Genomic DNA, 15,067 nt, shown 5'->3' on the forward strand with positions numbered 1-15,067 from the left:
TTGAAAAGGAAATAGGCCATACAGTCCTTGTAGCGAGGCTTCCTCACATCACAGACATACAACATAATTCCCTCAAAGTGTCAAACCCAGGATAAGGAATCAGATCTCCTTGCTCTCACTGTTATTTCTAACTAACCAGGCAGATATTTGTGTCCTTCACAGACAGTCAGTCTCTCTGTCATGAAGCTTTATCTTATTTCTGATGGGAACAATTTTGATGTGTCAATGGTCAGGCTTGAGCTCGTGACAAAAGCTGAATGAAAGTTTGAATTGCATGAACCCAGAAATCTCTATATTTCAGCTCGCTGAATGAACTGCTACTCAAGGAATAACTAAGCTCTTTATATGCCAACATTAGTCACAGTTAGCAAATTCCCAAGAGCTGTCAGGTATGAACACAGCTAAGAAACTGCTCAAGCCATAGGGAAACAAAACCCACAGAAGTGAAGAGCAACAGAAATTGAATTTACCAAGTGTGCCTCAAGCAACTGCACAGCATATGTATTTCTAAAAGTGTCACATTTACTCTACATGTGCTACACAGCCCATACACACACATTTTCGTTCAGATTAGCTCAGGAAGCGGTGTTAGTGTAAGCCTGGGATGGTTTAGGATAGCAATTATGTGTATAATAGCTATGTGTTTTAATTCTGTTTGTACTGCTGCACTTTCAGCAAAATTTTGTTTTCTCTATTACATTGATTCTTACCTTCTCCCCGGTGGAATATGGCTAGTGTTCCATCTGCCAGAGCAACCAGGACCCTCCCTTTCACATGCCTGAAATCACAGAACAGTAAATGCTTACAAAAGCCTGTAGATGTGAGGGACTAATAAACTCTTCCTGCCATCCATACACACGATCTTTATGTTGTCTTTACAATTCCCAGTCAGTTTAGCACTTGCAGGAACATCCTGCAAGAGGTCACACCTTCATCGCAATAGGATCATCCCTAAATTTTATGTTGAGGAAATTCTTCTCCTTCACAATACAAACCCCATCACTTTCAAAAAATTCCCCCTAATTTACTCCTCAGTGAAATTTTGCCTTTCTCTTCCCCACTCGCTTCCTCCTGATACTGCTAATCATGTATTCACTAACTTGGGTCAGGGCTGGGTCAGGGCTGCAGTTGAGCAGGAAAATGGGTCAGTATGAGGCTTACCCATAACAAAAACCTTGGGAAACTTCCCTCACAAATCAAGGCACTTGGTAGAGCAAAGAAAAAGTTATGGCTGCCACATTCCTGGAATTGTTCATGGCCAGGAACGTGGACAGGGCTTGGAGTAACCTGGCCTTCGGCAGGGAGTTGGAACAATTACCAATTAGCAAGGTCCCTTCCAACCCAAACCATTCTGTGGTTCTGTGAGTCTATGACAAAGAGCTGCTACCACCCCTCTAAAGTATCACTTATGCCCTGAACCTTCTCCTGCAGGTCCCTTGGAATGCACACTTACACCAGGCTCAGTACAGAGTCCTTCAGCTTTATTGAGTGCAGACACTTCTTCCAGTTGGACACAGCCGAGTGCACATAAAGCCTGTGACAGAGGACAAATTGGGGAAGGTGAGCAGCAGGCCCCACACCTTCAGCTTCACCAGGCTTGAGTCTTTTCTTCTGGTAGGAAAGCGAGGTTAAAACCCTCAGACTATGGTGAGCTGAGCAATGAAATGATGAATAAAAACCTTCTCCAGAAACAAGCAGTAAACTAAAGGTGTGTGGACATGAAAAACAGAGCCCAGAGCATGGAGGTGACAGAGATCTGCCAGCTCAAGGGGAACGCACCAGCCATTCTGAGCTCCCAGCCACATGGTGGGGGCAGCACTGGTGCAGGTCCCAGCAGCATCGCTGGTTGGCTCTTGATCTGGCAGTGTTGTGCTGGGCTCCGTCTTCAGCTGCCCGTTCTCCCTGAAGAGGCAAAAGAACAGCATTAGAGGTTTAGCAGCAGCACTGCACAGAATGCCCTCCTAGGCCCACAGCCTGGCACTCACAGGCAGGTGTGGGGCCTTGCAGGCACAAATCGCTTTCCACCCTTTGGTGGTTTTTAATTGCAGATTTGCAATTTGCAACATTTCCTTCCTCCCCCGCCAACAAACAAGTACTTCAAATCTACAGACCCTTACCGAATGTTTAGAAGGACTATTACACAAACAGTATCTTCTCTGTTCATTTCCAGCTTCAACAGAAACATCTTAGAGCAACTTGGGCATTTAGGAACAATCTGTATATGAGACGTCCACCCTGCTCCTCAGGCCCTCACATCAGACTTGTTTGTCTTAAGAATTTCCGGGTGGTGAATATTCTTTCTTGGTTACTTTTACAGCAAATCAGAGGTACTACTAGAATAAATCAATCATCATTTTTACACACAGATCAGAAAGTTCCTTCAGCGGGAACATGAAATGTGCATGTTCTTTGGAAGATCTGCCTTAACCGCAGGTCTGCCTTCATAGTGAGAGGTTAAATACTCGCATTTAACAGTCTGCTCCAGGCTAAGCCATGTTTATTTTCATTTCATTTCCTTCCCTCCTATCATCCCATCTGTAATACTATTTGGGCACAAAACTGATAGAAGTCTGACACTCTAGCAGAAGACCAGGCTGCTTCTCTTATCCCAAAGCTCATGAAAACAGAGCTGATCAGTAACTGAGCCAGCACTCTGACCCCAGTCCTCCTACCCGTTCTGCCTGGGTGCCTGTGCTGGGACAGGGTCTGTGAACACATGCTCGGTGAGGGGCCCGGGCCGGGCCTGCGCCGGCTCTGCCTCGCTGGCACTGCTCTCCGGGACCTCCGTAGCCTCTGTTGCCTCCTCAGTAGACTGGGACTGGTTGATCTTCCCATTGCAGACGGGAGCCACCTCACCTGGAGGACAAGGAACAGTGTGAGATGTGCTGGAGAATGAGCTGGTGAGTTAACTATATATAGACACCAGGCTATAGTCAGTTCTTTATCTTTCCTTGCCAAACTCAACCAAGCCCTGAGCCTGCGCCACAGACAGCAGCTCATCCAGCATCTTCTGCCTGGAACAGAGACCATTTTAAAGTGAGGCACAATCTGTGACTAGCACAGCACCAGAAGGTCTCCAGGGCTGTCACTGCAGTATGGAGTCAGCAAGGGCAGCAGCGTGATTTGTATATGAGCTTAATTGGCTTCCTAAGGCTCAGGGGAGAAAGCAATGAGAACAGCAGCAACTGTAGCAGGGCAAACATCTCACCTGTCCAAAATACTCTGCTGTGAGACTCCCCCAGCCAGGGCTGCAGGATGTGGATCAGAGAGAAAAGGAGGGCTCAGAGGAGAAATGTACCAAAAGAGCCTTTGTTCCTCCCGTACCACATTAAGAAACTTCTGGAGGCCTCTCAAGTGTTTAACTTAGGGACAGAAGGATGTGGCTCTAACACTATGGGCTCGTACAAGACTAGCTGTAATTGAACTGTCACTAAATTTTATGTCCCAAAACTCACTCTGTCCCTTGTCCAGCACAGGTGTGTCCCCACGCGAGGAACAGTTGCTTCGTGGCACATTGCAGCGGGTCGCACAGCCCACCAGCGTGATCCCTGCCAAGACACCGTCTGCTCCAGCCGACTCCTCAGGATTCACATCCCCCTCCAGGAAGATCTCGCCCGGGGGATAGTCACTCTCACTGGCCGCTGAAGGGCAAAGAACAGATTCTCACATAAACCAAGCTGTCACTGCTCATTTAATGGAGCTGCCCTCCTGAGGTCACCCTAATGATGGGAGATGCTGACACTTGGGGTTCACCACCCTGAGAGACACCACAGCTTCCACCAGCACCATGGCAGATCCCCTCATCCCTAGCATCAGCATCCAGGGCAGGTACAGAGCCCCCCCAAACTCGGGCAAGGCTCACTCCTGTTCCCAAAAACCCATCTTTTGTTTGTGCCAAAGGAGCAACTTACTGAACACTCAACAGGGAGGGATCTCCACAACAGGAAGGCAAGATCTGGGTTATGGTGTTTGGAGGACACAACAGAGCCCAAGGATTAGTTCCCAAGTGAGGACATCTGCACTCCTCAGTGGGGCAGGCAGGTGACCCAGTGCAGACCCCAGCTTGGGCCCCACTCACCGGGGATGCTGGAAATGCAGAGCACGTGGGCATTGCAGACAGTGAACTGGTCCACCACAGTGCCGGGCTGGTTGGCATCAATGATCACAACTTTACTGGTGGAGAGTGTGCTAGTGAGGATCCAGACACGGCTGGATGTGGCGTCCATCTCATAGAGCTCCTTTGCCTTCGGGAGAGCAAACACATGGGCCCAATCAGTGCTCCTCCTGGATCAGCCTGAGCCTCAGCAGTGCTTTGGCAACATTTACACATGGTGTAATTTATATTAAATTATATATTCTATTCTATAGTAAATTTATTTTCTGTTTTATATACTTGTATATTAATTTATATTTTAATTTTTACTAATCTAATTTCATTCATATTGCTGCACTAGTACCCAGAGCACTGGACAAAGAGCCTGTCTGGCTCCTCAGGGCAAGAGGAATTTGGCCACTAATTTCTCCGTTGAGATGTCTGACTAATATGTCGCTGAATATTCTTTCAGCCAGAACACCATGAGGCTGGGATGCACCCAACTGATCATCTTAAGCAAGCTGGTCTCAGAAGAGTATAGGGCAGCAGTGTAAGACAGCTGTGGAAAAAAATCCCACAAACCAGAGAGCTGAATTGTTATCTGCAAATTACAGTTTGCTTCTTTAAAAAATAAAAAAATAAAAAATAACTTAAGACTATTAAAAACCAGAACTGGATTAAATCTCAAGAACTTCAACTTCTGGCCCAAATGGACTCACAGACTCTGTATCTCTGTTCTTTTAACACAGCTTTGTCTGAATCTATTTTTCTTTTTTTAATTTACAATGATGAGGACTCCATAATCTCCCTGGCAACCTCACCAAGCACTTACTACTACGATTTTTTTCAAAACTCCAAATGTTTCAAAAGCAGAAGCTGGAAAACTTTATCTTGGATTATTTGTCCCAAATCACACAGAAAGTTACAGAAGAGCCAGAAGACCACAGCCCTGCCCCACAAGTATGAGTCAGAGCATTTTATGGCGAAGTACCGAGAGAGGGGTCACGGCAGCGGACGGAATGAGAAAAAACATCAGAGGAAAAAAACCACCATTTTCTTTTCTGACCTTTTTCTTCTCAGGAGATGTATGGTTGCTTTTGTTGTTCTCGCCTTCCACTTCCCTATCACAGGTGAGGGGATCACGCCCAGGATCCAATTTCTGCCCATTCCCAGGCTCCAGTTCCAAAGGTCTCCATCCTGAGAGATTGACTCCAGCTGCACACCACAGCTAAGGAACAGAAACAGGAATCTGAACTAAGAATTCTGCAGGGTCCAGGGTCTCTTTGAATTCTCTTTGTGGAGAACTGTCAAATGACAAATATCTAAAACATTTAATTGGAAACACTAGTTCCTTCTGATTTCTAATAGAAGACAGTCTGATTTAAAGGAGGTAAGACAGAGGATCTCTGAGCCCCGCGAAAATCACTCCTTTTTAACAGATGTGACTAAAAGAGTTAAAGAAAATAATAAATCAGGTATGTAACTGAAAACAGGCTTCTGCAATGTCCTCGGTTTTTCCAACTCCGGGGTTCCTAAGTCACTGCAGCAAAGCAAGCCAGGACGTGGCAGATGTTTAATGGGTTCAAACTGACAGTGGGCAGATTTAGATGAGATATTACGAACAAATTCTTCCCAGTGAGGGTGGTGAGGTCCTGACACAGGTTGCCCAGAGAAGCTGTGGCTGCCCCATCCCTGGAAGTGTGAAAAACCATCTGCTGGTTTAGCTCCCACATAACCAGTGTGGAGTGGAAGCAACTCAGTGCCTGTTTTCTGAAATCAAATCCAGCTAACCTCCTATGAGTTGTTTCCAGTGAGTTTTTTAGGAGAATGCTGGGAACATGACTACAGAAACAAATACTGGATTTATCTAAAACCATAGAGGAAAGATGCTGCACAGAACGTTATCCGAAGATCACACCAACCTTCCAGAAACAACAGCGTAAGAATATTCTTACAACTGAATCCTCAGGATGATTTCTAAAAATCATCTCTGAATGAAGTACTGACAAACTGGCTATTTCAAAACAAACAGTTACGTCAGGTAACTGTCTGTGGTACTTGCAGACATGACCACCTATTCCCAACTGCCATTCTACTCAAAACATTCTAGCACTGATAGACACAGCTTCACAAAGATCTGCTCCAGATAATACTGTCCTGTTACCAGTGAATCTGCCAACCAGAATGAGCTGAGAATTGTGTCCTTAAAATACTTTTTCCTACATCCACTAGAAACCACCATTCAAGAAGAGGAAGCAGAAGATAGACTTTGCAATATCTAATGTCAAAAAAGTAGACTGTTGTAGAAATTGCAGGTCTAGTGACCCAAATTCTTTGCTAATTTCATATCCCCTTTCTGGACTGCATGATAAGCAGAGGCAACGTACCTTCATGGTTGGGTCCTTCTCTACTAGCGGGCGACAATACACAGGCACAGGGACGTTTTTCATGCGAGTGTCTTCCTGACCACCATTGGGACTCAGCTGAGGGAAGAGAAGATGAAAAAGACAGTACAAAGCTGCAAATACCAGGATATGGCAAGAGAGATGTAATCAGTATGGCAGAACTGATCAGAGGTGGTTGCTACTGAGGCTTCCTATCACATCTTGTGTGAAACAAGAGTCCCTATGGGGAGGGGAGCAGCCCACCCAAGAGACCATTTCACCATCATCAGTGCCCCAACAGAGGCTACATATGGCCCTGCTGATGGAGAAAGGATGCTCCCTGCAAAGAGTCAGGACACTGGCATTGCTTTCCATCATGACGGTTGGGCTTGATGATCTTCAAGGTCTTTTCCAAAGTTAATGATTCTATGATCCTACGGCCTGAACCTCATCCACTTTCAAGTCATGCTGGAAGGCTCCTCCCTTTCAGGGAGTCTCTGACCAGTTAAATGAGTCACAGGCCAACAAATGAGGCTGATAATGTTTGATTTTGTGTTACTGATGGGGAGAAGTGAGTGCAAACAGCATTTGTTTTTCGTACTAGACAATTGTTAAAGTTCTCAGAGTATAAATGAAATAACCAATGTTCAAGCCCAATTATAACAAAGGAAATAAAAAAGAAAGGGCTGGGCTCTGGACAGAAAAGCTTAATTACTTTTGGTTTAGGGTAGGTTCTTCCAGCACCTTCATACAGAGGAATGCTCCTCCATTGACATTAATTTGATCTCTGTCTACAACTATTATACAAACAAAACATGTACACTGTACCTCTAAATTAAATAGTTAATGACTAAGGCTAAGTTAATGACTGAGGTCATTAGCTAATGACTAAGGGCACCTCTCCTCAGCCTGTCCAGGGTGTGGTCCCTACCTGCTTGTACTTGGCTGGGAGGCTCCAGCCACAGGCCTGCAATCGCCCGTCGTCATTCCGCACGTGCTCCCGGACCTGCCGGTACTGCTCCCGCTTCTGCTCCCGGCGTGCCGAGGACGTGCAGTCACTGGGGAGAGAAGCACAGCATTACCTCTCAATCAGTGGTTAAAGACAGGAGCTGAGGGTGAAGGGAAGGTGGCCAGAACAGGGGAGGGCACACAGAGCAAACCAAATCCAGCTGTGAAAACAGATGCAGGGAATCAGAGAGAGAAAAACTTTGTGGAGGAGCAGACACAGGCAGCTGTAATCTCTCTATCGCCCGAGCAATGTGGCAGGCCAAGTCACTGTCATCACCACTTAAAATGTTCCAAGAGCCTTTCAGAAATAGGGAATCACCCTTCCCTAAAACCTGCAAATCTAAGAGATCACACCAATTTTTGCTGAGCTGTTACAATTTACTGATTAATGTTTCCACCAGGAAGGCATTTTGAGTTCTTCCCCTCCTCATTTATAGCCAACTATGGATTTTTCTGTCCATTTTTAGGCTTTCTGTGCTGACAAGGAAAATGTGCACTTACTGCTGGTTCCAACAGAACAACTCTAGCTTTGCATTAGCAAAGGTTAAACCAAAAATTGATCTGTGAGCTTTTAGACATGTTTTAATATAAACAAAGGCTGTTTGAGTGTCAGCTCCAGCTCTCAACAGGTTTTTAAAGTATCATTATGAGATACAATCAACATCAGCAGAACAATCAAATCCAAACCAAAACTCCCTACTCACACACACAAAACGACATATTTACTTAAAACAAAACCAACATCCTGCTGAAACAAAACACTTTGCTGCTCATGCTTCCTCCCACAGGGTGAGAAGGAGAGCACAAGCAGCTCTGACAGTGTGCAGTCCCACTGTGTAACGCACTGCTGGGAAGCACTCAGATACCACAGCATGACTCTGAGATGTCATCAGAGAAAAAGACAGAATAAAGGCAGTGGGTACCTACAAGGGACAAATTTATCCTTTTAAAACAATCGCTCTTCTCCTGAGCCAGTGTCTTCTCAACAAATCCTTCTTATTGCAGAAGTTATCCTACTTTACCACCACATTCTGCAAAGTTCTTCCAAAAAAACACTCCACATGTCAAACCACACAACCTTGCAAATGGCAGAACATATCGTGAAGTCAGTAAAGCACAGAAGAGGTTTCTCTCTTCATGTCAGAGACACAAAGAATTGTGGTAAGACTCTGCAGTAGCAATACCTAGAGGCTCATTTTTAGCATGGTTAAGATTAAAACCTAATATCGTAACTTAAATGTGCTGTGGAGAGAACTTTTGTCTTCACTTCAACTCCTTGTCAAAAGTGTCGGGCAGACATTCCATCCCTTTGTCCCAGTGCTGCCATCACACTCCACCACAAAAAGCCTACTTCATTCCATCCCAGTCGGCAAATATGAGTGCGGAACTGAGTTGGCTGAGGCCAACTCGAGCTGCAGTGGTCCCTACTGAGATGATCCACCATGGTCTGGAAATCCATGGCCACAATATGTTTGGGAGGACAAGGTTTGCTGAGCCCATCCACATAGTAACTGATGAGTGAAAGCTCCAGGAGATAAACCCCAGGGGACAGAGACATACTAACATCACACAGCTTCTAAAGTGGAAACCAGCTTATTTTAGGAAGAGCTGCACGGGGACCTGGCTTGGCACACAGCCCGTGACTCACTCGTCAGGGAAGAACTCGAGGGTGCGGCTGCCGGAGGAGATCTGGCACATGGTGTGGCTGCGCCGCTGGCTGAACCCCGCTGTGGTGGGAGACTTGTAGTGGATATTCACAGAGGGGTAGGTCCTCTTTGCTGGGGGGGGACTGGAGGAAGAGCTGAACAGACGGCTGAAGCTGGGAACAGAAAAAGGCCAACAAGTAAGAGAAAAGGTGCCTGGGGAGACAGACACCACAGATACACAAAAGGGGAAGCAAGAGGTGCAGGATCAGGGGCTGTAAGCCTATCACAAAAACTGCCCTACTTCAAACCCAGAGCTACATCCTTGGTTTGATTGGCATAAGGCATTTTTAGCTTCCAGAAAGAGACATCTTCTGAAAACAGCCCTTTACTACAACTTACTGTGAGTGTATGAATGTTTTCATTCCAGGATATTCATGAACTTTTTCAGCTTGTAAAACAAAAGCAATGCAGATGTTCAGATCTCATTTTAATCTCACTAAGGACAAAGGAAGCCCTTGAAGGCAAAAGGATTCACCTAACAACACTTTCATCTGACATTTCATTAACGTCAAGGTCCGGTAAGTTGCTGTCTAAAGTAGAAATGGCAATACTCCCCCTTTTCTTAATCTTGCACAAACCACCAAAGAACTTACAACTGCCAAATGGTAGATTTCTTCTTCTCCTGGACGGACGGGTGCTCACGGGAAGCTCTAAGGACAAACACAGCCAAAGCAAGTTAATTTCAGCATCTTTACACAAGCTTCTGCCAAGCAGCAGGTCATTTCCATCAACGGAGCCATGTCAAAAGTCAGACCAGAGAAAGGGACATGCACTGGTCTTCAATGCAAGCACACCCAAACACTTTAAGTTTCAATGTTGACATGAAGTGCAAGTGTGTTCAATGTGAAGCTTTATCAATTCCCTGTAACACTGTCACTGCCACACACAGTCTGGGAACTACAGACCCCAGCATTACAGTCACTTCAAGCCAAGCCTTTAGAATTCACCAGTTAGAAGCAATACTCCTCCCTAGAGCTTCTCCCGTCTTAATTAGCGCATAAGAAACAAGCAAGACAAACAACTGCCCAGTGTCTCCAAATAATGGTCTCCAAAACATGAGATTTGCAGCCCAGGTTCAGGAACAAGAGAGAAAGAAGTGGGTATTAGAAGAGAAACATCTACAGTTTGGAAAACTTCCAGCACTTCTCAACCCCTATGTTGATAGGGGTTACATTGACACAAGGTCAAGCATGGTCAAGTTCTGTCCTACACAGGGACACTCTCCAACACCCAGCCTCACCTGATCATCTCTGTCCACCTGACGGCCTCCTGGAGCTCCATCAGCCTCTCCTTGTACTGGTTGCGCTCCATCAGCACTCGGGCCATCTCCACGCGGGTGAAGCGCCGGCGCTGGGCAATGGGAATGCTGTCCTGTAGAGGGGAGGAGCACTGCTTCAGCCAACAAAAGATGCAATAGGATTGAGGTTAGTACAGGGCAAGTCAGGAGACAGACACATATTTGTTAGTTCTCCTCCTGTCCTGCCTAATTACTACCCAATTTCCCCATATAAGGTGCTAGTTCCGGACAGTGAGCTCCAAACTACGGCCCACGGACCTCTGGGTGTTCTGCAAAACCATGGAAATTAGAATGAGCATCACCACCAGCTTGAGCACATGGCCCCCCCCCCCCACACGTACACACACACACGTCCCGCCCCAGGACTATTGCCAGCACGGTGCTTTCAGAGTCTACAAGGAGTGATGAGAATTGACAGTGGTCCGTTGGTTCAGAAGTTTGGAAACCAAAGTTTTAATCCATTAGCAAAGCCAGTCACAAGCAGCAGGGAGCACCACATAATGCCATCTGTCCCCTCAGGAGGACTGGAAGAGGAGGTATTCTGTTAGTACAGATGGATAAAGGTAGGACACAGGAAACTAAGGAAAGGCCTTTTCGTCTTTGGTGACACAACCTGACCTTCCAATGAGTGCACAGGTGGCTTTGGGTTGGCAAAAACAGGAATGAGATTCTGTCTGTCTCTTTTGAGGAGTGGAAAATAAGAACAATGTGGCTAAAATGGGAAAAAAATCTGCCCAGAAAAAGACTGCAAGGATTTTGGGAACTCATTACTAGGGAGTGGCACTGGGTTGTGCTAGACTGTGGTAATTCCCAAGCTCAGCCTGGCTGGTGAGTGCTGCAGAGAGCTAGAACAACTCTCATTACCAATTCATTATTAACTAATTAAACTAACCAATTCCATCTCCACCCTCCTTGAACTGTGAATCAAACCTCTATGACCGGTCAAAACAAGAGCTGCATAAATGAAAAGGAATTTATCAATTATTTTTTAAATTTAAATGAAAAAACAGACCTTCTGTCAGTTCAGCTGAAAAAACAACCAGCTCTCTTCAGCAGCTCATCAGCACAACTTGAAAATATTCCCATCTGCCTAAATTCTCAACAGACCAAGTTCACCCCAATTAAGTCAAGAGATTTAGGCTTAGAACTGAACCTCCTCTGATACGTTGTACAAGTAAGAACACAGTAACACTGACAAGTACTGTATTGATTCCCTGTCCCAGCAGGGACACGTACAAGGAAAATCTCTGTTACTGCTTGGTTTGCCTTTTTTTTGGGCCACAGTTGGTCTTTGCTGAAAAGCCTCTATCCCAGTCAAAACAGTTTGAAGAGCTGTGCTAGAAGAACAGCCCATGAATCTTCTCTCTCTGTATTCTGTATCAGGCAGTACTTGCTTTTGGAAAAGAATTAACAAGCAAAACGGTGCCCCAGCACTAAGACAAGGTGGCAGTCACTGCTGCAAGGCTGGCTGTGCAACCTGGACTTCACTGCACCATGTCCTCACAGCTACAGCTTCACTGCCAGCATGGGGACAGGCTCTTCTGGAGAAGCCTGATAGTTGTAATACCTGAGCGGAACCCCACTGCACACTAGAGTTTAATTCCAAGTTAGGAGAAGCAGATACAATGGGACGGTGCTGAGCAGGGCACTGCTCTGGCATCAGGCTGCAGAGGCCACATCCTGCACAGTGCTACTGCCACTGGGTCGGCTGCTCTGCTGCGCCATGTTCTGCTTTGGAACTTGTATGAAGATGTATTTCATGGTCATCAGCCACAACTTGTTCACCAGCCTTGCCCTCATCACTAACAAAGGCACATCAATCTGCATCTCAGGACACACATATGAAGCAACATAGGTAAGTATATCAACCCCCTTTCCCCGCAGGCATTTTAGTAATGTCATATACCAATTCTGTACAGAGATAGCTGCTTACATCCTCCACCTCCTCTTTGGGCTCTCGTCGGGCAACGATGGCTTCAGATTTCACTCTAGGAAACAGGAAGAAAGGGATCAAACCAGCAAGTGACACCACGGCTGGCCCAGAGGAAGTTTAGGAAGAGAACCAGCTATGGGAAGGTCTGGCTATATCCATCACAAGGGAGAGATCTCAAACCACATGTACCAGATGTACAAATTATGAGATGCTTCTCTGGTATTTTCCCTCCTTCTTGCAGTGTGAGTCTCCGAACAGCTTCACCAACATCACCCCGCTTCTTTCAAACATTTGCTGTGAGCACCAAAATACTGGAACGGTCCAGCCATTTACTATTTCTGAACCATAATTCATGTTCAAATGTTTGATGAGAACATGGGAAAATGCTGGCTTAAGTGCTTCTTCTGGGCTGCTTCTGGTTTCAATGTGATTCTGTGTGATTCAGTGCAGTGAAAAAAAGCCCTAAATGTGAAGGACAGTTTGCCAAAATGGTAAAGAAGAGAACACCAAATCCCTGATTAAAAAATACCTAAAGTATTTGAGTGCTTTTAATTTCTTTAAACTCTCACATTATGAGACTCAAAAGGCATTTAAAAAATCTGCCTACTTGCAAGACTACTTTCATTTCAGACATTCTGAACAATAAAGAGACCGGTCTGTGTTATTCTTGGTGATTCTGAGCTCAGACTACAGAACCTTCCAGATTTCAGCTGCAGAACAAATCCTGCCCTCTGCCCTGAGCTCCTGCAGAGTCATGCACAGACAGCCACAATGGAACCGTGCTGTTCTGAGCCCCGGGAGGCAGCCTTACTATAGGCATGTGAAACCATCCCAGGCTTTGCTGGGCATTCAGGCTTTGGTTTCTCTTGTGTGAGAGGAAAATAAGAAGTGGGATCTTCCTGTATTGAACTTTAGAATCTCTTCTGCCTCTTCTCATTCTTAACAGAAGCAATGAAACAATTATCAACACGGGCATTTAAATATTGCTTGTGCAACTCTGCATGAGCTCTTTCAGTAAATGAATGGGCATTCACTTCTCTCAGAACTATCCTGGATGCTACAAGGATCAAGCTCTTGGCAGTTTCCTTCAAAACTATTGGTTTTGAAATTCCCTTTTTTTTTTTTTATTTTTTGGTTTTTAATTGCAAATTGAAACCCTTAAAGCTCCGCTCCAGGAAGCCTGGATTTGAAGTTGCTGCTGCAGAATCCTAATTCTAGGGAGGAAAATTCTGGTTTTCTAAGGTTCAATAATCCATTTCAATCCAATAAAAACAATGCAATGCTAAAAATATCTCAGCCACCTACCATCAGCCTTGTCCTACTCTGTAAGGTACCTTGGAATGCCAATGCTAATCCCATGAGTGAAACGGGGTCAAATGAACAGAGGAGGTGGGTTTAGCACTCCTCACTCTCAGCTGCCTGGGGCAGGGGGGTAATCACTCACCTCTTCAGCTCCTCCTCCAGCTCCTTGACTCTGGTTTCTATTTTGGCTTTGGCCTGCTTTGTTGCTTCCAGCTCCCCCTTCAGCACTTCCTGCTCCCCAGACAGCTGGTCCACCTTGGCAATCAAATCATTCTTCACAACGTTCAAAGCATTTCTTAAAGGTGTGAAAGGCACAATAAGCAAAAATGCTCCAAACCAGAAGCTGTCCATAAAACAGACCTTAAACTAAAGTCACAGACACTACAAGGACAGTTGAAATGAGTGCGTTTAACAATTCAGTCCAGCTCTAACTCATGGGAGATTAAATTTTGTGAAGACAGAAATCACCATAATTGGTCAAGATGAGGTTTGACCATTCCTGTATCCTGACCCTCCTTCAGAAGATGGCAAAACACTGCAGAAGGCAGATGTAGGGTAACCTACTACCTGTGTAAAGTTCAAAACTATTTTTGACAGAATGAAGGTCTGAAACACACCTTTCAAAACTGCTGCCATCTGCAATTGTGGATAATTGTGGTCTATGGCAATAGAAATATGCATTCCCAATCAGCTCCAAAATATCTTGAAATTATAAAATCAGCAACTTCCTATCACAGTTCCAGCTCTCCCCTGGGAATAAATACTCTGTCTTCTCCTTCCTGGCTGTTCAGCCTCAGTAGCTCGTTTGCCAGCCTTTCTCAAAAACTAACTCCATTACGTTGTCTGCTTCTCCTCTATCAACCATGAAATCTTTGAGAACTCTTCTCTCACAAAATTTTCTTTTCAAAGAACAAACCTTGCAAATAAAAACTTATGAACAGAAACATCCTCACAGAGGCTCAGACCCACAACTGGATTCCCACATAAGTTAATTTAAAGCTTGCCATTGATCTCAGATGGCATCAGCCCCTACCAGCACACGCCCAGAGGCTTCTCCCAAGTCCCTGCAGAAAGGAAACAGTTAGGAAATAGCTCAGGAGAGCAATTCCTCTTCTACAACTGAAGGAACAAGTATTCAGGAGAACCCATCAGAGAAACAAGCGAGCCCCTGTGAGGCAGGAGTTCTGGCCAAGACCTACTTCAAGGTGACATCTTATTTATAACCAGGCAGGCAGATCAGAGAATGTGACAGTTCCTTACTTGGTCTCCAGCAGCTGCGAGTTCTCCAACAGCAGATTCCCCACTTCTTTGCCCATTCCTGAAAAGAAAGGCCAGGCAGTTTTC

General features: G+C 45.4%; 1 protein-coding gene across 38 annotated transcripts in view; it reads right to left on the minus strand.

The window, feature by feature from the left end:
- The window catches only part of MAPK8IP3 (mitogen-activated protein kinase 8 interacting protein 3), a 71,340-nt gene that overhangs the window by 8,804 nt on the left and 47,469 nt on the right, over nucleotides 1-15,067 (minus strand). For 18 of the 38 annotated variants that reach the window (XM_017808878.1, XM_017808856.1, XM_017808877.1 and 15 more), the window contains 15 exons: nucleotides 14,984-15,041; nucleotides 13,866-14,018; nucleotides 12,395-12,476; nucleotides 10,432-10,583; nucleotides 9,785-9,841; nucleotides 9,134-9,304; nucleotides 7,409-7,535; nucleotides 6,481-6,576; nucleotides 5,160-5,321; nucleotides 4,079-4,244; nucleotides 3,456-3,641; nucleotides 2,673-2,856; nucleotides 1,780-1,902; nucleotides 1,454-1,534; nucleotides 711-778 (listed from right to left, as the gene is read on the minus strand). In XM_017808878.1, coding sequence (XP_017664367.1) covers nucleotides 711-778; nucleotides 1,454-1,534; nucleotides 1,780-1,902; nucleotides 2,673-2,856; nucleotides 3,456-3,641; nucleotides 4,079-4,244; nucleotides 5,160-5,321; nucleotides 6,481-6,576; nucleotides 7,409-7,535; nucleotides 9,134-9,304; nucleotides 9,785-9,841; nucleotides 10,432-10,583; nucleotides 12,395-12,476; nucleotides 13,866-14,018; nucleotides 14,984-15,041 — 1,866 coding nt within the window. The remainder of the gene's footprint in view (nucleotides 1-710; nucleotides 779-1,453; nucleotides 1,535-1,779; nucleotides 1,903-2,672; nucleotides 2,857-3,455; nucleotides 3,642-4,078; nucleotides 4,245-5,159; nucleotides 5,322-6,480; nucleotides 6,577-7,408; nucleotides 7,536-9,133; nucleotides 9,305-9,784; nucleotides 9,842-10,431; nucleotides 10,584-12,394; nucleotides 12,477-13,865; nucleotides 14,019-14,983; nucleotides 15,042-15,067) is intronic. The other 20 variants (XM_017808875.1, XM_017808852.1, XM_017808880.1 and 17 more) reach the window with 5 other exon arrangements.

The sequence above is a fragment of the Lepidothrix coronata genome, unplaced genomic scaffold (genome assembly GCF_001604755.1).
Source record: "Lepidothrix coronata isolate B3197 unplaced genomic scaffold, Lepidothrix_coronata-1.0 Scaffold24, whole genome shotgun sequence".
In the NCBI taxonomy this organism is placed as follows: domain Eukaryota; kingdom Metazoa; phylum Chordata; class Aves; order Passeriformes; family Pipridae; genus Lepidothrix; species Lepidothrix coronata.